We start from the raw sequence: 23,177 nt of genomic DNA on the forward strand, positions 1-23,177 counted from the left end.
TGGACTAGGAGTGGCTTGGCCTGTCTCCTCCTTGAGTCGCCCTTATCTCTGCTTTTGATCCCCAGCAATGTGCTGAAGTAGCAGCACAGCATACAGCCAGCCTTGCTTTGCAGTCATTTTCAAGGTGAAAAACTCAGTGTTGGTGCTAAATGAGCTTTTCTGTGATTGCCCAGGGTTCCACTACAGCCACCTTTCCCCCACCACTCTCTTTTGACAGAGTAATTGTGCTTGATTATTAATTTTATTTCATAAAACTGCCACAAGACTTAGTTTTCTAATATCTGTCTTTTCCAGATTTTTTTCTTTTTGGTAGAAATTGCAAGTTTTAAGATTAATAGCACTGAACATTTAGTTTATGGAAATAGGATGAATCATAATAGGAAGTCTGTTTTTTTCGCTGATAAAAGTAAGCCTAAAGGCAGTATATTGGCACCTCATTATTCCACACTCAGCTTACCTTAATTCACACCTGAAACTGGGGCTCTTGATGGTCTCAGTCATCATATCAAGGCTGAAATGTTCTCATTATTCTTTTTATGGTCTAGCAAATGAGTGAGGAGCTTCTAATACTTTATCATGTGGATACTCCAGTTTATTAGTCTTTCATTTGCTTTCTAATTTCTTCTTTCCTTGACAGCACTTTAAAAGTACAGTCTAGGAATGCATGTAGATTTTCCAAGGCTTTGGAATACTGTCTCTCCCAAAGCATCATTTATTTGTGTTCATGGAGTCTCCATGTCCATTGGGTTGTGAATTTTGGCAGGTTTGCTTGGGCAGGGCATCAGTCCCAGCTCTGTAAAAGTACAATCTAGGAATGCATGTAGATTTTCCAAGGCTTTGGAATACTGTCTCTCCCAAAGCATCATTTATTTGTGTTCATGGAGTCTCCACATGCATTGGGATGTGAATTTTGGCAGGTTTGCTTGGGCAGGGTGTCACTTCCAGCTCTGATGTCCAGAGGGGTCCTCTGTAACACCTCACCACACTGCAACAGCTTCCTAGTCGGAACCTTTGCACCAGGAGAGCATTCCTGTATCCATGCAGCTTCTGTCACATGGAAAAGTGAGCGATGGGAATTGTGCAGGAGAGCCTGAACAGGAGGCTGGGGCAGCTGAACCACTCTGAGTGCTGCAGGTGTGTCTCAGGATCAAGACTTGAGGCTTCCATCATGTTTTGATAGAAGATGGAGTGTTACTCCTCTGTTCTGTCAGCACCAAATGCAGCATTTTGTGATTCTGCCCTTCACACGGAGCTTCATTTTGCATTCTTAATTTGAGGCAGTAGTCCCAAAAGTGAGTTCTGATCAATGGTTGTGTTATTTAGGTTTTGCCCTGCAGTTCAGTTCCCACCCTCAGCTCTAGTGAACACACGTGTATCTGTTTCAGGTGGCAGCAACGTGGGCTCGGTGCTTATCGGGTCAGTGCTGCTGTTTAATAAACAGGACTTATCTCCTTGAAGCAACACCCTGCCCTAAATAAGTTTGCCTTGGGAGTTGAGCCAGAAATAGCTTCCTTTTTTTTTCATTTTTTCTTTAATTGCATCCTAAACCCCAAACCATTGGAAAACCTGTTTCAAATGAAAATACAGGTGGCAGTGGCCCTGCTTTCTGAACAGCTGGGTGCTTTTTTCCTCCTCCATGAGTTGTGCATGTTGTAAAACTGTGTTCACATCTTTCCCCAGGAGACTGTTCCTCTCTCAGCGTTTCATCTTATTCCCAAAACTGAGTCTGTGGCCTCACTTCTATTCACTAAAGCTCCAGTGGAGGAATGTAGAGATGTTGTTGAGCAACCTGTGTTTGTGTTGATCCCTGAACAATTACAGATATGGCTTCATTATTACCCTGTGGAGCAAAACCCAGTCGCATTTTAATACAGAGGGAGGAGGATCTATGGCTTAATTTCAAAATTACTTAAATTGGCAGCATAAATGGCTGGTTTGGGGGTGTGTGTCCCCTTCCATGATGCTTGCCTTTGTACTTCCAATTTTGAAGTGTAATTTTTTTTGTATTTCTGAAAACTAGCCATGATGTACCAAATCTGGCACAGAAAAAGGAAAGGCAGAGAAATTAGGATGTAGAAGCAGATAGAGAAATGGTAGAAGACATTAAAATAAACAGCAAAGAGGAGGGAAATGCTTAATATTGGTAACAGTTGGCCAGGTAATAATGGTAAGGACATGGGTCATGCCTGGAATGCAGAGTGTGCATAGCAAGAATTGGAATTGCTGACATACAAATGCCAGGGGGCTGGGCAGAAAATTAAAATATTTCTGGTTGTTGTTATGGGGATGATGGAAATGCACATAAATTACAGAGTAATATTAATGACTAAGATATAATTTTCAAATGGGAACATTCCATTGTGGAAAGATAGAAATGTAAATATGTGCAGTGATGAGCTGTCAAGGGTTCAGCAGGAGAGTGGCTGGAATCATATGTGGGAGAGATTCCTTTGGGAAAATGATAGAATCACAGAATGGATTGGGTTGGAAAAGACCTCCGAGATCATCAAGTCCAACCCTTGGTCCAACTCCAGTCCCTTTACCAGATCATGGCACTCAGTGCCACGGCCAATCTCACAGAATCATAGAATTGGTTGGGTTGGAAGATGATGGTGACCAGCATTCTGGAGGAGTGAAGGTGGGTGCTGGGGCCACCTCCTGATCAGGTTTGGAAGTGGGTCATAGAAACCTCTGCTGTGTTCTGAGTGCAAATATTTGTGGCAGTATTTTTTCTGTGACTTTCCAGCTCTAGAGATAACGATGTAAATAATTTTGTTAGGTGTCCTGTGCACAGCAGAGGATTATTTCCACCTCACGACACAGGTACTGTGAATTTGTCTCGCCAAACAAGTGCATGTGGTGACCCTGGGGCCACCTGAGTGAGTTAATCACCTTCAGAAAAATATGAAGGAAGCAGAGGGCCTGTAGGTGTTGGGGAAAGGTGAAAATTCGTGTCTGAGGAGTCAGGATGTGTGGGAATTAAGAAAAAGAAATTGCCAAAGGTTGAGCAGAACTGGTGAGCTGAGTGTTCTGTTGTTCCTTCGGGGTTGGAGGTGGGTCAGGTCGAATGCAGAGGCACAGGGGCTGCTCCTGGCACAGTCCAGCCGAGCTGATACTCTGCTCCATTCTCAGGGCGGGTGTTGGCACTGCAAAGGCAACGTGGATCAATAATATTCTAGTGGGAATTGCTCTATTGCCATTGAAGGCAAAACTGAAGGAGTGAAACTTGAGGTTTAGGTCATGGAAATGCAGGTCTGTAGCAATAAGTGTCTTTAATGTGTTGATCAAGTTAATGTTGGAGAATCACAGGCTTTAATGGCAGTGTTTGCTAAAGGCAGGGAAAAAGCAAATTGAATTTTGGTAGCATGACATTAAACGGGTGGAGCCCCAGAATAGGTTTGGGAGACAAGATCTGAAGAAGCATTTAAAAAAACCCCAACAAAATAACAAATCCCCCTATCATTTCTCCAATGTCAAACCAAGCTGTCTGGATTCTGATGAAATATTTGATATGTGGGGGAAACTGGTGCTGAAAGTCAGATTAGTAGAATGGTAAAAATAAGGAGATACTGGTACGTGGGAAACTGGCCATGAGGAGTGTTGAAGTGTGAAGTGGGAAAGTGATGCTACTAATGAAGGGAATGGTCTTATTATTTCACTAACTAACTGCATTAATGTTAGGAATAAGTACTTGAAGCTTTACCATGAAGTGTAGGAGGCATTGTCAGGAAAAGGACCTGAGCATCATACAGGAAGCAACAGGGTAATAGATAAGGGTTTAAAAGCAGTTATATTAAAGGTGATGTGGCTGGGAGTTAGTGGTGAGCTGGGAGATGATCACAACCGAGATGGGTGTGTGTGCACTGCCTGGTCACTGGGTGGCCTTCACAAGGCACTGGGACACCAGGCACAAGTACAAGTGGTTTTAGGGCTCATCACTCTGGCTTTTCCAGTTGAGACATGAAAGCACCAGTGTGGTTGTGGTTGTACTGGATCCTGATGGGAGCTAAAGTAGAACATCACTTAGTCTTGTTCAGGAAAAGAAAGGTGAAATGCATTAGCTTGAAAAAGGACTGTAAGGGTGAGAATGAAGCCTGGTGGATGAGGACAGGCTAACAGAACTAGTTCAGCCTGGAATTAAGTGTTGAATGGAATTCTGTTTAAATCTAAAAATGCAGTCAGGAGTACTCAGTCTGAAGATCAGAGTCTAACCTGCCAATGAATAAATAAAAATGGAAAGGTGTTTCTGAGCAGTAGAGCATCACAGTTCTGGAACAGCTTTCCAGTAGGAAAGCAAGGGTGGAAAGGTGGTGACTGATCCATTAATGAAGGGATGGGTGTTGTTTCTGGTGCTCACAGAGAGCTGAGTTTGATAATCCCAGGAAACCACATCTGGATTCTTACATAAGTAACGAGAAGCCTCCTGGGTTATTCACATGGGAAGATTTTGCTGCAAGTTGTTACTGCCCCAGAACACCTGAATACTGAGGCTGCAGGAGTTTGCAGAACTTGAGCTGGTACCTTACACACTTCTCCAGGGAGTTTTAATGCCATTTCTTAGATTGAAACAGTGGCAAGCAGCTCTTGTGCTTCTGCTTCACCTCGTCTCATCTGTCTGATGTTTAAGCTCAGTTTTACTCCAGTTTTACTTGGTTTTGAAACTAAGATTCTTCCCTGCAAGGATGACGGTGGTTTTCCCTTTCCCAGCAGTGCCTGTGAAATTCCCACCAGCTGACTTGTAGTGTAGGAAAATGCAACTGATTTTAAGATTTTGCTCAGTAATTTGGGCTAGGAAATACAGCAAATGGTTAACAAGTGGGGGAAAAAAAGTCAGAATTCATGTGATAGCACGGGTTTTTTGCTAATTTATATTTTTTAATGCTTTAGATTGTTTTTAAAAAAGCTATCAGTCTAAATGTGCTTCATTGGCTGAACAGCCAGTGGTGAATTTGTTGAACTGTCAGGTTGATACAGCTGATGTCTGAGTTTGCTTTCTCTCTGTTTCAGTGCTCACACCTCCTCCACCGCTGCCACCACCAATCCAGGGATATGCCTTTAAACCTCCTCCTCGACCAGATTTTGGCACTTCTGGGAGAACAATCAAACTGCAGGCCAACTTCTTTGAAATGGACATTCCTAAAATAGATATCTACCATTATGAGTTGGATATAAAGCCAGAAAAATGCCCACGAAGAGTGAACAGGTAATTCTGAGCTTTGCTTTTCCTCAGTTTATTTGCAGTGCTGGACCCTTGTGCCTTCACTGATGGCTGGGAGGGTGTGTGTGGCTTTAGCCACTGGTTGGACTGATCATTCCAACTTGGCATATATTTATTCTCCAAGTGTTTATTTGTATTGAATTTGTCAGCATCTTAGGATGCTGCTGATGGAAACCACTGGTGACAGATGAATGAACTGTCCCAGCTCTAGTGGAGCTGGGTCAGTATAAGCCAACTTGATAAAATAATTTAGCATGGCTTGGTTAAATGTTGGAGTGCAATTGGCTGGTGAGTCCTTCAGTAGGGAGTTGGTGTAACCAGCTTGTTTTCCCACCTTTTCCTACTCACAAAGGAAGGAAAAAACCCATTTGTTTGTGCTGCTGGGAGAGGATTGTGTAGGTACTAAATTAGGTAAGAAATTACCCTCCATCAGTAGATTCTATATAAGGGAAAGCTATGCTCCTGAAACAGATAGCAAGGTGGAAACATGGATCAGTTGGCCAAGGAAACCAGCAGTTAGGTCTTGCACTTGTCATATGTGCCTTGTTAGAGTGTGCAGCTTCATTGACTTGAAAAAGAGTTGGTGTTGCCAGAAGTGAAACCTGAGAACAAGACTTGGCACTCACTGGAAACCACAAGTGTCATCATCATAACTACCTACGTCTCGACTGTAGAGGATCAGAATGGCATGTTTATATATTCAAGAGCAGAACCTTTCCTTGTTAGAAATGGTCACATGGGTAGGATATGAAATCATGCAAATGAACCAAGTGTGGAGTCAAAAAAGCCACCCAAAAGCCATAGTTTTCTTGCTGTGAATTCATAAACCTGAGGGCGTTCTCTGTTGTTGTTCTGAGGAGTTGATGATAGTGTTTCCATAAAGCAGCATCACTGTGCCTAGCTGTCCTTTTTTTTCCTGTGCTGACGTATAAGAAACTTAAATTCTGTTCTCAACTAGCTGAAAAATTAATTTTAAAAGCAAAGACTGTTATTAAGTGTATTAATCTGAACTCACTTCTTGCCCAAGGGCATGTGCTGATTTCACCAAGATGCTTTTTCTGAACTAGACCCCTGAAAAACACTTGGAGCAGTCACTTTCTTTTATAGTGGCAGCCAGGAGAGCTTTGGTTTCCTTAGCTGATATCCCTGCCAGTGGTGCAGCCCCAGCACCTGCTGCTGTCTGATCCACGTGGCCCTGCAGCCCCTCTGGGAGCCAGAGCTGCCCAGCTCGTGTGTGCTGTAACTCTATGTGATCACCTCTGTTAAGGGCCAGCATGTGGCTGCCTGCCAGTGGCAGAGAGCACAATTATTAAGACAGTTTTTCTCACTGAAAAGGCAGATTAGACTCAGCAGCAAGTCTTCTCCACTGCCAGCTCATGACCTGCTCTGCTTTGTCAGGTTAGTCACGCCTCTGTTGTGGTAACAGGAGCAGGTACAGATCTCTACAGATGAAATGCCTTTTGCAGTAGGAAAAAATGTCACATATGCATTCAGCAGTGGTGTGGTGCACGTTTCTCAGTGCAGTGTGGTAAGAATACAAATTGGATTCACTTACTGAAGTGTATGTTTTATTTCTTTGGAGTTCTTCCTGCTGTATGTGTTGCCCTGGAGATGGCCCTGCACTCACGTGCCCTGGGTTGTTGTGAGCTGGGACCTTTCAGCCCTACATGTGTACCCATATTTCTGTGAGTGCTTACATATGTGTAAATAGGATCATGCAGGATGCATGTGGAATCCAGTTCGAAATGATGAGTTTTTTCCCTAGCTGTCTTACATGTTTCTAGTATTTTGGTTGTGTAATTCAGATGTATATTTTTAGTAAGCAGTTTTTATCATTACTTTATATATTGTAACCTCTAAAAAGGATAGAAGGAGGGTTTTTTTCCTCTACTCCCCTCGTTTGTCCCTGCTTCATTCTTCAGTTTTACTCCAGTACTCATTCCAGCTCGTGCTGTGGACAGTGTACGTGCGAGTTGCACCCAGAGACATGAGCTGGAGCAAGGCTGGAACACACACAGCTGAGAGAACGTGCTGCTGTGCCAAAATAATGCAGGCTGGCTGCAGCTCTCCATGTGTGGCAGAAAGGCCACGTCTATTTGGGGAGCTGGACAGGCTGAGAGGGCAGTGAGAGTTTGGTTACACACTGTGGTGCCCTCACTTTAATTCACCAGGACTCCTACAAGGTGCCAGATGAACTGTGGGTCTAGTTGCTGGCCCAGGGTTCTTGCTGAGCTTGCAGAGAACAGTAGTTCTAAAGGGCTGAAGTTAGTGAACTGGGAAATAACTCTCTTCTTTTAGATTCACACAGAAAAAATAACTTAGTTTTCATTAAGATATCTCCACCCACAGCTGAGAATCTCTGCTGCTAAATGTGGATGTGGTTGGAAACATTAAGTGGAAGTGTTCAATTTTTATATAAAGCAGTTCACAATAAGAAGAACTTGCTAAGAAAAGGAGTAGGGTTTCCATAGCTCAATCTTCAATCTGAGATTGAAAAGTACCTCCTTCCTCCCCCCCTTCAAATTGCCTCTTTGTTCAGTCAGACACTGCAGACCTGAGGCAGATGTTACTGGGTCAGGTTTGATTCATACTTCCAGGAGGGCAGAAGAGTTTCTTGCAGTGGTCACAACTTATTTTAAGGTAAGCCTTGGGAGATAGCAAAGCAATTGCCAATTAAAAAACAGTCTTAATTCTTTTCTTGAAGGAGTTCAGAGTTTCATCTTGGACTTTGCAGCACTGTCATGCCTGACTGTGTGCTGGGCTGATGACCTTGCCAAGTGGAGGTGTTTGAAGCAGCACCTGCAGCATCTCTGAGCTCAGTGCTGAAGGAACAGGGGTTTCCTTGCTGGCTCAGTTTAACCTCTTAATACCCTTTTGCCCCAGGCTGTGTGATAAGATTGCAGAGTGCTGATGGATTTTGGATATTACACATGGCCTGAGGGATGTCTCTCTGGGACCAAAGACCTTTGGCATCACAGGGTGTTGTTACTCCAGCTGACCTCTGGTGGCTGCTGAGTTGCTTTGCTTGACCAGAGTGTAAACACTGGTTTGACAAGAGCTGTGTGAGTGGTTTCCTGATTCACACAAACCTGCAGCCTAATTCCAGCCATGCTTAAATGAATGTTTTTAATATGCATGGTCCCAGGGAAAGGGCATGTCCAGTTCTGTTGGATGGATCCCAGTTTTGTTGAGGGCATGAAAAAACTGAATTTAATAGTTACCTTAGTGCAATGCAAAAAGTTTGCATATTGCTGTCATGATAGAACTGTCATCATTACACTGAGGCTGTAAGTGCTATCTTTGGAAGCTGCTTAAGCTGCTGAGCTTTTGGTCCATGATCTTCTGCTGTAAAGCAGGAGCAGAAGCCCCAGAAGATTCCCAGCACCTCTTGTTTGAGCTTGAGAGGCCACGAGCTTTCACTTCACTACTTTCATTACATCACAGAAAAGAGGAAGGAAAGTTTAAATCTGAAAAAGCTAAAAATAGCAGTTTTAAGAAAACAGTTTAGTCTGTGAAAAGGTTGCTTGAATTCAGATCAGTCAAACAAACCTTGCCTTTAACAGCCAAAAATGGACAACCCTTTCATTTACCTAATGCTCTGTTGGTAAATATTAGTGTTAGTATTCGTTTGCTACTTACCATTGAAAGTAAAAAGTTGAATTACCTTCATCTTTTTGTATTTTCAGAGAAATAGTGGAGCATATGGTTCAGCACTTTAAAACCCAGATTTTTGGGGATCGCAAGCCAGTGTTTGATGGAAGGAAAAACCTTTACACAGCAATGCCGCTTCCCATTGGGAGAGATAAAGTAAGTTTTAAATAGAAAAGTTTCCAACTGAAGGGTCTAATGTGGTGTTTGCAGAGCCTGTCTAGCAGCTGATAGAAACTAATTGTTTCTGGGGTAGGTGTCTCCTGCTGTTGTGGCTCTGCTCAGGGTGTGGTTTGCCAGGACACCAGTGTGAGCTTGTTGCTATTGAAGTGATCACTCCCTGTTCCATCTCCCTTCTCTCCTCCCTCTCCTTCTCCCCACTGGTGTGGTTTGTGCTGCACTGGGGAGCTGGATCAGCTGCCCCAGGCAGTGCAACAGCTCCAGACTGGCACTAGGGAGAAAGTGAGAGCACAGCTGAGTTTAGAGAGGGCTTGGAAATACCCCTCTGGGCAGCAGCAGCTGTTGTGTCACCTCACTAATCTCCTCAAGGCCCACTGTAAGCTTATTCTCACTATCAGTAGCTGGGAGAAACTCCTCCATCTCTCTTTGCCTGTACGGAACCTCTTCCCTAATCCTGTATGACTGAGAGCCAAACTCATTTAAACTGCACAAGTTAAGACCTGCCCTCCTGGCCCTGGGGTGGCTGGAGGGGACTGTTCTGTTTGTAGCTCTGGGGGGCAGTGACCTCTTTGGGCTTTGCTTGGAGCTGCTGCTGTGCCCGTTGACTGGGGAAGTACAAGGGACTCTGTTGGAGCATCCTAACATACAAGCTCTGGAAAATAATTTAGCCTGTGCCTGTGTGATCTAATACCAGGCTGAATTTTCTGGGCCCTTTTTCATTCAGCTGAACACTTGAGACAGGACACAGTCACTGCTGGTAGCACAGTAACATTCCCTTCTGCCGTGGGTGCCAGGGGAGGGCTGCCCTATCCAACAGGAGTTGCTTACAACCTTAGGAGGCAAAAATAAAATGTAAGGGGTGAAGGGAAATACAGACAAATATAGAAAACTGGGAACAGAGCTCAGGTCTTCTGAAATTCAGCAGCTCTGGAATAGTTCTTTGCTGTCTCATACTTTGCCTGTGCAGTGCTTGACATAGTTAATAATTCTGCCTGAATCAAGCTCTTAATCTCCTATGTGTAATTTTTATTTCCTCCCAATCTCTTTAAGTGAATGTCATGCAGTAAAGGTCAGTCTCTGCTCCAGTCTTAATTATTTTTCATTAACTGATAAGGTAATGTCTGGGAAAACTATAAAGGACTCATTAAAAGTATTAGAGATTGGATTTTTTTCCCTCATCCAGCTCCCAGTCTTGCCAGAGTGATGATCAGAGGTAGTCACTGAGGAGGTATTTTTAGTGGGGTTTAGTGGATAGTTGAGGTCATTTCATCTGTGGCTCACATTTAGGTTTGCTTTCAATAAACTCCTGTTTTTCCCTGTTTCCCTTGGGATCCAGGACACTGTCAGTTGTTCTACTCCACATGTATTAATGTTCCCCTGGAGGAAAGAGGTAATAGAGATAAGTCTCGAGCCATTTTAAATTGGACATGGGGAAATTTAGCTTTATGTAGGAAATTTCTACATGGTGCTAAATTGCTTTAAGCATGATTTAAACCAGTGTGAAACTTGTAGGTATTAGGACTTTCCTCCAGTTTAGTTAGATTAGGTTTCTTTGCTGGGGTTTTTCTTTACTGTCCATAACAAATGAGTCAGTTTACTGCACATCTGATTACATTTAGGATCATATTGAAAAGATTCATGAGCATGCAATGATTAGTAGAGGATCCTTAATCTAAGTGGAAGAGCTTAATTTGCTTGCAGTATGCATTGGTGGTGGAGGAACTGATGCTAAACAGAGGGCTGACACCACATTGCCAATATTTTTTCCCCTCCTGTTGCTCTTCAGCTTAACTAATGCACTCTGTCCTCATCTCTTGTCTGTGGGGGTAGTTCTGGGCTTGGTTTTTTGGTCCTTTCTGACAGCCCTGCTTATTTTATAACTTTTATTATATAAATACTTTTCTGCTTGGCTTTCATGGTTATGAAACTTTTTTCATTCCTTCCTTTTTGTACCTTATTTTCACTCTTTAATTTCTGCATTTCTTTAGACCTCTCATAACAAATACCTCAGCTTCAAGACCTATTCTTTATTAAAATGGCTTTATTTTTTTTCTAAAATCTTAATGATTTTTCACAGCCTAAAATGAAATCTGTTTCATTTATTTCCTTTAGATGCAAAACTATGTTAACTGTGTTGCAGCTTAGCAGTGGGTCTAGCAGGTTGGTGACTGAGGTTGTAAATTACTTTTTATTTGGGGACAGATTATGTGTCAAACATTAAATTTTGCATTACACTTTATCCCTAATAGTAAAGGACATAAAAAGATTCCCATTGAAAATTACTTTATCTTGAAATTTTTCATATTTTGTTTACTCTGTGTTCATTTGTCCTCAAAAATACAGAGTGGAATAAATAAAATATTATTGAGATATGTAAATTCTGATTAGCAGTAACTAAAAGTGTGTGTGAACTTGTGGATGAGGATTAAGGATACTTTAAAAATATTTAAATGATTTTTTAAAAGATATTTTTATGATTTTTTTTAAAGAAAACATAAACTTTCACTAGGGTGTAAATCAAGTGAGATATTTAAGGGGAAAAAAAAAACGAAGAGGAAAGTTGGATTTAAACCTTCCTTATTTTGAGTAGTAAGTCTTAATTCAGTTCTTCTGAACTGGAGTCAGACCCAGCAGCAGAAACTGCTTGGGCCAAATTCAGCAGTTTCAGCTCTGCTAAAATTAGTTGGTGTTTGCAGTCGAGCACCTGGAATAGAAATTCCCCAATCCTGAGTCTTTTATTTCCATCAGGGATGTGGGTACTGCAACACGTAGTCCTGTTCTTTATCTTCTTCCATTCCATCCTGCTGAAAGGGTTTTGTAAATTGAAACTGGGAGAGGGGAGGGGGAAAAGTAAAATTAAATCCTTTTATTGATTAATCGTACCAACAGTTAATAATAATCAGTTTAGTTGTGTATTAACAGTATTGGGAATAAGTATAGAAGGGTTTGGGTTGGAGGGAACCTTAAGGGTCATCTCGTTCCACTTCCCTGCCATGGGCAGGGGCACCTCCCACTAGAGCAGGTTCCTCCAGCAGAAATTATGGAATGTGATTTGGAGAGGAGAGAAGTTTAAGGAAGATGCAAATCAGGTGTGACAGACTCCTCCACCTGCTGGAAATGACATGTGAGTTGAGGACCTTCATGGAAAGCTTCAACCTTCAGTGTGAGCTGAAAGGCTGTGCCTGTGTTTGCAGAGCTTTGAGCAGAGCTGACCTGGGCCAGGCTCACAGCAGTGACCCCGAGATCAGACTCCAGTTCCCACTGCTGTCCCACAGCCCTGGGTCCTTCCCCTGCTGGTCTCCTGGGCAATGGTGTTGGTTCTGCAGAGATGGAGCTGTAATCTTAATTTTGTGTGCCTACTAAAGATGGTCAGCTCATTTTTGGGGACACAGGAAGGTTTGTTTCTTGTGTCTTATCTTTCCTTCCTATTTTTGGACCAAGGAATTGAGCTGTTGCAGGAGACCAGATGCTGGTTTGCTGTTACCCACCTATTATTTTTGCTTGCCCACTAATTGCAGTTTGTCTGTGAACTGGATGTATTTTGTATTTAAATTGCAAGTAACCAGGACAGGAAAATACAACGTTTTTGTTTGTATCCAGCACAAGGATACTCTGATCTTGTTATTTCTTGTAGTCGCTCCCACAACTGCTAATCATTTCAGACAAGCCTTAATTTTAGTCGGCTTAAGAACTTTGGTGCTCAGACTTTCTTTGTTTTAAGAAAGTGGAGAAATCAGCATTACAAATAATTACAAGTAATTGGATGAAGTAATTTGCCATAATGTAGTTTGTCAGTGTTTTTTAGACAAAAAGCCTCAAAATAGGGCATAAGATGGCAAAGAAATGCCCCTGTTTCCTGCATGGAGCATCACTGGTATTTGGGGGTCCTCATTTATTCTTTCTTTGGTATTTAAAAATAAGAGGGTTTTGGCTTGGTGGGTTTTGTGGGGTTTTTTGTTGGGGGGTTGGTGTCAGGGTTTTTTTCTTCTCTTTTCAAGCTCCTGTTTTCTCCTGTGTGAGCTGTGTCTACTGCAGTGGTGCATAAAGCTCTCTGATGCTCTAGAGAGCAAACAGGAGACATTCATGAGCCTTGGCAGGTGGTGACAGCCCATGTTTTGTTTGAGGTGTGCAGGGGCTGACACGAGCAGTGATGCACTGGGACATGGCAGGGATCTGAAATCAGGGGATGGGATCTTCCTTGAGACCTCCTGGTTGATACAGGCACTTCGCAAAGCACAGTGTTGCCTCACAGAGCAGGATAGATGCCAACTGGGAAGCACATCAGGTTTCTGGAATATACCTTTGGGTAGATCATGAGTCTGTACCAAATGTTTGCTGTTGCTTCATCATAGCTTTTTGTCTCCTCCCATACTTTGCAGGGCTGTTCAGAGCAATCCATCATCCCTTCCATGTCCCCCCCCTTCAATGGAAAGAATCATCTGGGTTTGTTGTTTGGCATTGTTGCAGGTGGAGCTGGAGGTCACGCTGCCAGGAGAAGGAAAGGACAGGATATTTAAGGTGGCCATCAAGTGGATGTCCTGTGTGAGTTTGCAGGCGTTACATGATGCGCTCTCTGGCCGCCTGCCCAGCGTCCCCTTTGAGACCATCCAGGCCCTGGATGTGGTGATGAGGCACTTGCCCTCCATGAGGTGAGGGGAACACCTTGGCATGGTTTAGGTGTGGTCACTTTGGTGGCTCTTTGGGTAGGATGTGCCTTCAGAGCTCAGCCACAGCAAGTGACAGGCTCAGGTGAGACACCACATGGTGCTTTCCTGCTCATCTGGTGGGATTAGGGGCTCCAGCCTGGACACTGTCCCCTGGCTCCCTGTCTGTGTGCTCTCAGCTCGAGGATGTCCTGCCATGTCCCTCTTTACCTTTGGAGAAGGAAGCTCTCCCCAAGTAGGAAGGACTTGAAGGTTGGCAGAGGTGGAAAGGTTGTTTGAACAGCTCGTTCCTCTGTGTCCTTGGGCAGATGTTTATTCCCAGTTCTGTATAAAGACTGCAGTGCTGGGGGACATCAGTGTCACCGTGTGACTCTTTTTAGAGAAAAGAAAAACTGCAAAATTACTTGTTTTATTTTCCAAGAAGTGGGAAGTGGGATCTGTAGCATTTTCAGTCACACCCAAGAGATCCTGGGCTTGATTGTGCTGCCACAAAACAAGTCACTTAAGACCACTGTGCAAATTATGTGCAATTGGAGTGTAAAAAAAGTTTAACAGGGCTGAACTTTCACATTCTGAAGGGCTAAGCAGGGAATATGAGTTAAATTTATGTAAATGACTTTAAATAGCCTTACGGTATGTTGACTTTATCCTCATGTTATGGATTCAAAAAAGTAAAGTGACTTCAGGTTTTACAGCACAGAAAACAGCCCAGACTGTCAGATACCTTTGTTCAGAGGAACGTGCTGGCTCTGGATATGATTAGTTTGCTATTAAGTGTGCAATCTTTAATTATCAAGGAAAAAGATGTACCAGAATATTTACTAGATCACTTGTTTACCCACACATAATATCTGTGTATTTCAGAGTAAGCACAAGTGAGGGGAGAGATGATTATATTGGTGTTTTAATAGCAGAGATATTGAATTATTTTCTTACTGAATCACAGCTGATTCAGTAATAGTAATATTTGCATTCATTAATAGAATGCAAAGAAAAAGCAATTAATGCTTTTTGTTTGAATTAGTAAATATATTAAAGAGTCTACTGAAAATAAACTTGAGTAGTAGCCAGTTCTTATGGTAACAAGCTGGATTTTGAGAGGTGTAACCCGAGTCCTGCCAGGAATCTCAGATCGTTGGTAATTTGAATCTCTGACGTCTCTGTGCTTTTGTGAATAGGAATTTGCATTAGTTTTGGCTTTATTGCTGTTCTTGCTTGAGTTTCCTGATGTGCATTTGGTTGCTCTCTTGCAGGTATACTCCTGTGGGCAGATCTTTTTTCACAGCATCAGAGGGCTGTTCAAATCCTCTGGGTGGTGGCAGAGAAGTTTGGTTTGGGTTCCATCAGTCAGTCAGACCTTCATTATGGAAAATGATGTTAAATATTGATGGTAGGTACTACAAAGGAGTTTCTTGTTTCTTCATTCTCTTTAACAGAAGGGCAAAACTCAGTTCCATTTGTTGGATTTCTTAAAAATTTCCCCTGTGCTGTTGTAACACAACATTGATGTTTTTGTCTGCAGTGTCTGCAACTGCATTTTACAAAGCACAGCCAGTGATTGAGTTTGTATGTGAAGTTCTGGACTTCAAAAGTATTGAAGAACAACAAAAACCTCTGACAGATTCCCAAAGGGTAAAGTTTACCAAAGAAATAAAAGGTAATAAATAAATCTTATAAAATTGGTTTATTCTGCCTGATATGTTACATGTGCAAAATACTTTCTATGGCAGTCATTGTATTGGGAGACAAGTTTAATATTTTTCATCTCTGAAACATGTCAGCAGTGCCAGTCCCAGTTCCACAACAAAAGTAATCCAGTTCCTTGTCTGATGATTTATGAATATTTACAAAGACTGGGATTTCATATTTTTTAACTACTCAAATTTTTCCAATTGCTGTCGTTGGGATTTTCATATTCCAGTTCTACTCAAGAGCACAATTCCATCTCCAATTACTGATATCAGGATTTTTATATTCCAAATTTTACTAATAATTAACAAAGTGGTTTTGCATACTTAGATGTACTTCAAACACACACTGTCCTGGAAGTAAATCACAGTTATTCTGGTGTACAGTGACTGAAACAAAGAGTGCAGGAGGAGAAATCTTACTGGGTTTGGTCACTCAAGGTTTCTTCTGGAAAATGGAGATCTTTTCTTCCTGATATTCTTGGGAAGGAAGAAAGCAAGTTAAAAAAGAAAAACAAACTCCATAAATCTATCCTGCACCTTCCTTTCTTGTGTCCACAAAACACACGCAGAATTATTTTTGCCCAGCTAAAAGTTAGCAAGAAAAGTATAAATAAATCCTGAGTTTGTATTGGTTGTAAATGTTCTGAAAAAATATCAGGCACTGAGTTGCTTCAAGACTGTTTGGGTGTTTTCCCTTCCCCACTCCTGATTCTTTAGTCTAGGGCTGTTTGCAGTAGCTGGAGGTCTCACAGACATTGTGTGTTTGGACAGAAAGTATGAACAAGGTTTTTTGTTTCAAGGAAGTTGTGTGCCCTTTCTGTCCTTTCCCCGTCCTGGATTCCTGGGAGGTGCAGAACTGGAATTCACAGAATGTGTTCAGCGTCATCTGTGAACTCTTGGGGCTTTGGGATTTCATATTGTCTCTAAAGTTCTGTGTTGAACTTTGCCTGAAGCTCGGGGGTTTTGAATTTTATAAGTTCTAAATTGAATTTAAAAAACTGTAAATTGCTTTTTGAGTTCTGTCTGGGATACCCTTCGGTGCTAAATAGTGAATGGCTTTACTGCACAGTTTCAAGTGGTCTTGTGTAGCAGTTTGGGGGCTGCCACCTTGATTTTGAAGAAATGGTGATATGTGTTCTCCAATTTTTAGGTCTAAAGGTGGAGATAACACACTGTGGACAAATGAAAAGGAAGTACAGAGTGTGCAATGTCACCAGACGACCAGCAAGTCACCAAACGTAAAGCATTTTGCTGCTCTTTAAGCACATTTGATCTCAAGCTGGAAAAATACCTTGCCTGCCTTACTGGAACAGTTGTCTTGAAAAATGATGCTTTTGTTCGATACCCTCAAAATAGATCTCAGAGAACTTCCCTAATTCTGCTGTTCTCTTTATTTTATACTATAATGAATGTCATGGCATTTGAACCAATTGCTTCATTTTGAATCTGAGGAGTTTTTTGGTTGGGATTTTTTTCTTTATGGATTTCTTCAACCTTGGAAGAACAGGGTGTCCTGTTTGTAGCCCGATGTTTCTCACAACTTTTGAGTAGAAGAGTAATGCCAGTTGAGATCACCTTTCTAATCTTGCTATTGCCAATCTATTTTTCCCCTGGAAAAAATATTTCCTTTTAATCACTAACCAGAGATTTGCAGCTAACTTGAATATGCAGGTATTGATTCCCATTTTTAAAGAAGTTATGTAAGGAACAAAACTGATGGCAGCTTTTTACAAGATAACTGACCAGTATCTAAATCTGGTATTTTATTGCCCAGGCTTTGTTTTGTGCTCTTTCAATAAAGCTTAACTTGTGCCAAGCAGTGCACTGGGGAACTGTGGGAAAGTGTTTTGCATGAAGTAACAGCTTCTTTCCATGTTTGCTTTCCAACAGATTCCCACTTCAGCAGGAGAATGGACAAACAGTTGAGTGCACTGTAGCTCAGTATTTTAAGGACAGGCATAAGTTAGTTCTACGCTATCCTCACCTTCCATGTTTACAAGTTGGGCAGGAGCAGAAACACACATACCTTCCTCTGGAGGCAAGTAAACTCATGGATAACACTATTCTGGGACTGGGGGAAGGGGATCAAGGGGAAGAAGTTTCAAAGGCTGTGTTTTTGAGTGGCCAACTTGAGAAATTCAGTAGTGCTGCAATGAAAAAAAGCAGCAAACCAAAAAATGGTCACATTTTGGTTTTTAATTTTCTTTCTGTGGGGCTGTTTCAGGTGTGCAACATAGTGGCAGGACAAAGATGCATAAAGAAACTCACTGACAATCAGACTTCCACTATGATTCGAGCCACTGCCAGGTCAGCACCAGACCGTCAGGAGGAGATCAGCAAGTTGGTGAGTGTTGGGTCAAATATGAGTCAGGTGTCGTGCTGGAGTTAATTTTGCCTCCCCTTGGCAGGTGCTGCTTGTGCTTGCCCTGCACACAGTGAGGAGCTCAGGTTTTGGTTTCCCACTTGCAGATGCGGAGTGCGAGTTTCAACACCGACCCTTATGTGCGGGAGTTCGGGATCATGGTCAAGGACGAAATGACGGACGTGACGGGCAGGGTCCTGCAGCCTCCCTCCATCCTCTACGGAGGCAGGGTATGTCCAGTGCCTGTGCACATCTGGGGGGCTGCCAGCTCCAGCTGGGACAATCCTCTGTGATGTGGTTGGTTTAAATTATGCTGGATGCAATGGGATAAAGTTGTCATAGGGGTAACATTTAGAGTTTGCATTTAGGTTCTCAAAGTCATAGAATCATAGAATCAGCTGGGTTGGAAGAGACCTCTGAGATCATCAAGTCCAACCCTTGATCCAACCCAACTTTGATTACTAGATGATGGCACTCAGTGCCACATCCAGTCTCATCTTAAAAACCTCCAGGGATGGTGAATCTACTACCTCTCTGGGCAGGCCATTCCAATGCCTGAGCACTCTCTCTGCAAAGAATTTCTTCCTGATACCCAGTCTAAACTTTCCCTGGCAGAGCTTAAGCCCGTGCCCTCTTGTTCTACTGCTGGTTGCCTCAGAGAAGAGGCCAACCCCCACCTGGCTTACAACATCCCTTCAGGTAGTTCTAGACAGTGCTGAGGTCACCTCTGAGCCTCCTCTTCTCCAAGCTAAACACCCCCAGCTCCTTCAGCCTCTCCCCATAGGGCTTGTGCTCCAGTCCCTTCACCAGCCTCATTGCTCTTCCCTGGCCCTGCTCCAGCCCCTCAAGATCTTTCCTGAACTGAGGGGCCCAGAACTGAACACAATACTCAAGGTGTGGCCTCACCAGTGCTGAGTACAGGGGAAGGATCACTGCCCTCATCCTGCTGGCCACGCTATTTTTGATTGAGGCCAGGATCCCATTGGCCTTCTTGGTCACCTGGGCACACTGTTGGCTCATGTTGAGCTTCCTGTCCCTCAGTCCCCCCAGGTCCCTTTCTGCCTGGCTGCTCTCCAGCCACTCTGTGCCCAGCCTGGAGCGCTGCAGGGGGTTGGTGTGGCCAAAGGGCAGGACCTGCACTTGGCCTTGTTAAACCTCATCCCATTGGAATCAGCCCATCTCTCCAGTCTATCCAGATTCCTCTCCAGAGCCCTCCTGCCTTCCAGCAGGTCGACACTCCCTCCCAACTTGGGGTCATCACCAGATTTGCTGATGTAGTGGCCATTTTGCATCTCCCTCAATTGTTTCCTTATTTCTGAGAGCAAAGCTGGATTAAAAATGTGTTTGTGTAAACTCAGAGAAGGATGGCTGGGCACTGAACAGGCTGCACAGGGAGGTGGTCACAGCAGCAGGCCTGTCAGAGTTCAGGGAGTGTTGGACAGCTCTCTCAGGCACATGTTGGGATTCTTGGGGCTGTCCTGTGCAGGGCCAGGAGTTGGACTGGGTGATCCTTGTGAGTCCCTTCCAACTCAGGATATTCCATGATTCATTATTTGCCAGTACTTAGTGATGTACAAAATATTCATGGTACTTCAATTAGGTCCCTCTGGGAAAGTTCACTGAGCAGTTGCAATGTCACTGTAGAAATGTAGATTCCTGTTAACGTTCCATACCAACCAGATCTGGCTTATCTCCATATTTACTTCTATCTGCTGCTGATTTACACAACCAAAGGAAATGGTCAACAATAAAAATGAACAACATGAGCTTCATTTTCACCTGTTAGCAAGTGTCTTGCTGCACTGATACAGGGATTGTTGTAAGAGAGGATGGGTATTTACAGGGGAGAGAAGGGCCTAAGAGTATTGATCACCTGCCAGTTGAGGGAAGTAGCAGCAAAACTCAGTTTTGTTTAGCAAGAATCAAGTTTTACATTAGTGTTTTAGGTTGGGTTTTTTCCTTCTGTTTGCAGAATAAAGCAATTGCTACACCAGTTCAAGGAGTCTGGGACATGAGGAATAAACAATTTCACACTGGAATTGAAATCAAGGTTTGGGCCATCGCGTGCTTTGCTCCCCAGCGCCAGTGCACTGAAGTTCATCTTAAGTAAGTGTGGGTTTGGTGTTTGTTATGGGTGGAAATGTCATGATTTCACTTACTCATTTAAAATACATAGTTTGTTAAATGGTTTAATCTAAGGCAGCACATCCCTAACAGTGCTTCTGAAGTTCTGTCTCTGTGTCTTGAATGATGACAGTGATTTCAGTGCCAGCATCAGGAGTTCCTCCAAATCAGACTTAACAAAAGCCATTTATGCTCTATGGCAGGTTCCTGACCAGTGAGGCCTTAGGACAGAGTTTAAGGTGACTGAAATTATGTAATGATGGGTGTTTGTCAAGAGTGAAAGCTAACATGAATGTTCTCTTAGGTTTCTCTTCCTGGTTGGAATAGCTTTATTTGTGCAGAACTTACGTAAAAGGAAAATTGAAAAGCAATCCAACTTCTGTCTAAACCTTTTTTCCCTTTAGAGTTCCTGGCATGTGCAAATTGCTGTAATTGCCAGATGAGTAGGACTAGATGTTTTGTTGACTTTGAGCATTTAAATGAAACTTTTCAGATTTGATTTCATTATCTTTGGATGGAATGTGATTGTTGAAAGAGTGGTGTTAGAAGTGGCATGTCCAATCTTGGATCAGTGAAGGTGTGCAGACCTGGGTGAGTGTCTGGGTCCTTTCACACACAGTGGCTTTCCCTTCGTGCATGGGCAGGTGCCCTGGCAGGTGACTCAGCTGCTCTTTCCAAGTGAATGCAAGGCAGTGATTGCTCATACCAAAGTATTGCCATGACAGGGTTCCCTCAGATCATTTGCCAAATACCTTGGGAATTTTCCCTGTCAAGTGATGAGCAAACAGTTGGAATTTTACTTTTTACTGCCTGTTGTGTAAGGGAGGGACTTGTTCTCTCCAGGCATGTGGCAGGAACTAGGCTGCCAGGGAATTTTCCCTTCCTGTGGAAATAATGCATAAGTGAAGTGATTCAGTTCTGAGAAATAGGCAGAATTCTTCAACATAGTGAGCCAAAATGAAATTGATAGCTTAGATGGCGTTTATCCTTCCCGTGAGAGGACACTCAGGGAATATTGCTGCATCCACTTCCATCTCCTGGGCTCTTGTTACAACTTGTTGAGCAAGTTGGAACTCGGCTGCTACAAATCTGTCAGAGTACATACCTTCAAATTCCCTAAAAGTCTTCAAAATCATCCTGCTTTTACCTCTTGGGAACATGTAACCTTTTCTCTTAACCTCCATACTTCCACACAGACTTCTAAAGGCTCAAACCTTGAGCTGTTTTAGACTTCAGTGTTAAAATCAGACAATGATTTGAGTTGGAAGGGACCTTAAAGATCATCTTGTTCCACCCCCTACCGTGGGCAGGGACACCTTCCACCAGTCCAGGTTGCTCAGAGTCCCATCCAGCCTGGCCTTGGACACTTCCAGGGGTGGGGAGATGTTCTGCCCCTGACTGTGCTACAGTGACAAGTGCCTGTTTATCCTGGGGAAATACTTCATGTGCCTGTTTTCTGCAAGGAGCCCCAGGCTGCAGGGCTGGAACTCACACACTGTTGTGATTCATCCAAGTTGACAGTGGGTTTGGAAGAAACTTAATCTTCACACCCTCTCAGTGGGTGGCACCCTGGCACTCTTGGGTGAAGACAAGCAACTCTTTATCTTTAGACACCTGTGGGGGCACCTATTCCAACATAATAAAAAGAGGCTTTTATCGGTGAGCTGAGAAGGCTCAATGATGGAAGCCTCTGAAAAACTTAGGTTGTCTCTATTTCTGACCAGTTCCTTGGAGAAGGTTTGTCTTCACCTCCAGGATACACCTTTTCTCTGGTATCTAGCAAGGTTTTCATGTGCATTATTATTGCTGTTAGATCAATTCACTGGGACAGCTGCTGGTAACTGCTGTTGGCTGTTTTCCTACCCAAGAAGAAGGAATTTCAGAATTCCAGCCCTTCTATAGTGGTAAGGTTGGTTAGAGTTACATGAAACTAAGGTAGAGCAGGCTGTCCAAAATGTCATTGTTGCAGTGTTTTTGGAAAAAGTAATTTACACTGTATCTGCTGTAGAAAGATGAAATGAGGTGGAATTTGATTTGGAAATGCTGTTTTTATTAGTTTTTATACAATGTATTTCATGTCTTTCCTTCACATAATACACCATCAGTTAAAGATGCATTTAGTGTAAATTCTGAACTTTTTGGACCGTTCTACTAAAAATAAGAACAATAATCAAGATGAGTTTCACCACCTGAGCGTGTGACGTGTTTATTGCATCCCTCAGGTCCTTCACAGAGCAGCTGAGGAAGATCTCCAGGGATGCAGGGATGCCCATCCAGGGGCAGCCGTGCTTCTGCAAGTACGCGCAGGGTGCCGACAGCGTGGAGCCCATGTTCCGGCACCTCAAGAACACCTACGCGGGGCTGCAGCTCGTCGTCGTCATCCTGCCTGGCAAAACGCCCGTCTACGGTCAGTCCCTGGGAATGCTGTGCTGCAGGCACGGCTTCGTGTGGGTTTTGGGAAGGATCCAAATGAGAGAGGCTTAATGCTGCTTCAGATATAGAAATTCCATTTAGGGAATGGGCTGTAAAGTAATTTTATTCTTCGCGCTGCGTGATGTTTCATATTAAGGCCTAATTGTTTTCATTATTATTTCTATGCTTTTAATTTGCTTTTCCACATTCTTCCTGCTGGTTGCATTGGACATGCAGGTTGTGAGTGAGAAAGCTGAAGCAGGGTTGGGGAGGTGGATGGAATTGGTATGCAGTGGGTTAAAATATTTTTAATATAAAGTGTATGCTGGAAATTTCAAGTGATTGAAGAAGTAATGACCTCAATAACTTTAGGACATCTTGGCTTACTCCCACCATCACCCCTTGGCAAAAAGTTGCAGAATCACAGAATATGCTGAGCTGGGAGGGACCCACAAGGGTCATCAAGTCCCTGGCCCTGCACAGCCCCATCCCCAGGAGTCACACCAGCTGCCCCAGAGCATTATCCAGATGCTTCTTGAACTCAGAAATGTTGAGTGAAGGAGAAGATTTCTTTTTTTTTTTTAAATTATTTCAAATTTTTAACTGGGATTGCAAGATTACAGATGCACAGAAAGTGAAAACCCAACAAGCTGAGCTGCTTTTTGGAGACAGAGGGACAATCGGTGCATTTTGCATAACACACATACACACAGGTTTTAGTATGTTTTAGATGAACCATGCATTTTGGTTTGAACCAGCTCTTTGTATGCTTGTTTTCCTGTCCTGCCTGCCTCCTTTTTTCACTTACCTTGTCTAGTTGGAGCAGCATCCACTCTTTTTCACTTCATGGAGCCTCTTCTCCAATGGCTCAGGTCTAC

General features: G+C 43.1%; 1 protein-coding gene across 2 annotated transcripts in view; it reads left to right on the forward strand.

Annotated features, from left to right (window-relative positions):
- Positions 1 to 23,177, forward strand: part of AGO2 (argonaute RISC catalytic component 2) — a 54,726-nt gene that overhangs the window by 12,060 nt on the left and 19,489 nt on the right. Inside the window, exons 2-12 of one of the 2 annotated variants that reach the window (XM_071553781.1) lie at positions 5,008 to 5,203; positions 8,905 to 9,025; positions 13,511 to 13,695; positions 14,964 to 15,100; positions 15,233 to 15,367; positions 16,552 to 16,639; positions 17,292 to 17,439; positions 17,626 to 17,745; positions 17,871 to 17,993; positions 19,736 to 19,869; positions 22,110 to 22,294. In XM_071553781.1, coding sequence (XP_071409882.1) covers positions 5,008 to 5,203; positions 8,905 to 9,025; positions 13,511 to 13,695; positions 14,964 to 15,100; positions 15,233 to 15,367; positions 16,552 to 16,639; positions 17,292 to 17,439; positions 17,626 to 17,745; positions 17,871 to 17,993; positions 19,736 to 19,869; positions 22,110 to 22,294 — 1,572 coding nt within the window. The remainder of the gene's footprint in view (positions 1 to 5,007; positions 5,204 to 8,904; positions 9,026 to 13,510; positions 13,696 to 14,963; positions 15,101 to 15,232; positions 15,368 to 16,551; positions 16,640 to 17,291; positions 17,440 to 17,625; positions 17,746 to 17,870; positions 17,994 to 19,735; positions 19,870 to 22,109; positions 22,295 to 23,177) is intronic. The other variant, XM_071553782.1, reaches the window with a different exon arrangement.

Source organism: Pithys albifrons, chromosome 4 (genome assembly GCF_047495875.1).
Source record: "Pithys albifrons albifrons isolate INPA30051 chromosome 4, PitAlb_v1, whole genome shotgun sequence".
NCBI lineage: Eukaryota > Metazoa > Chordata > Aves > Passeriformes > Thamnophilidae > Pithys > Pithys albifrons.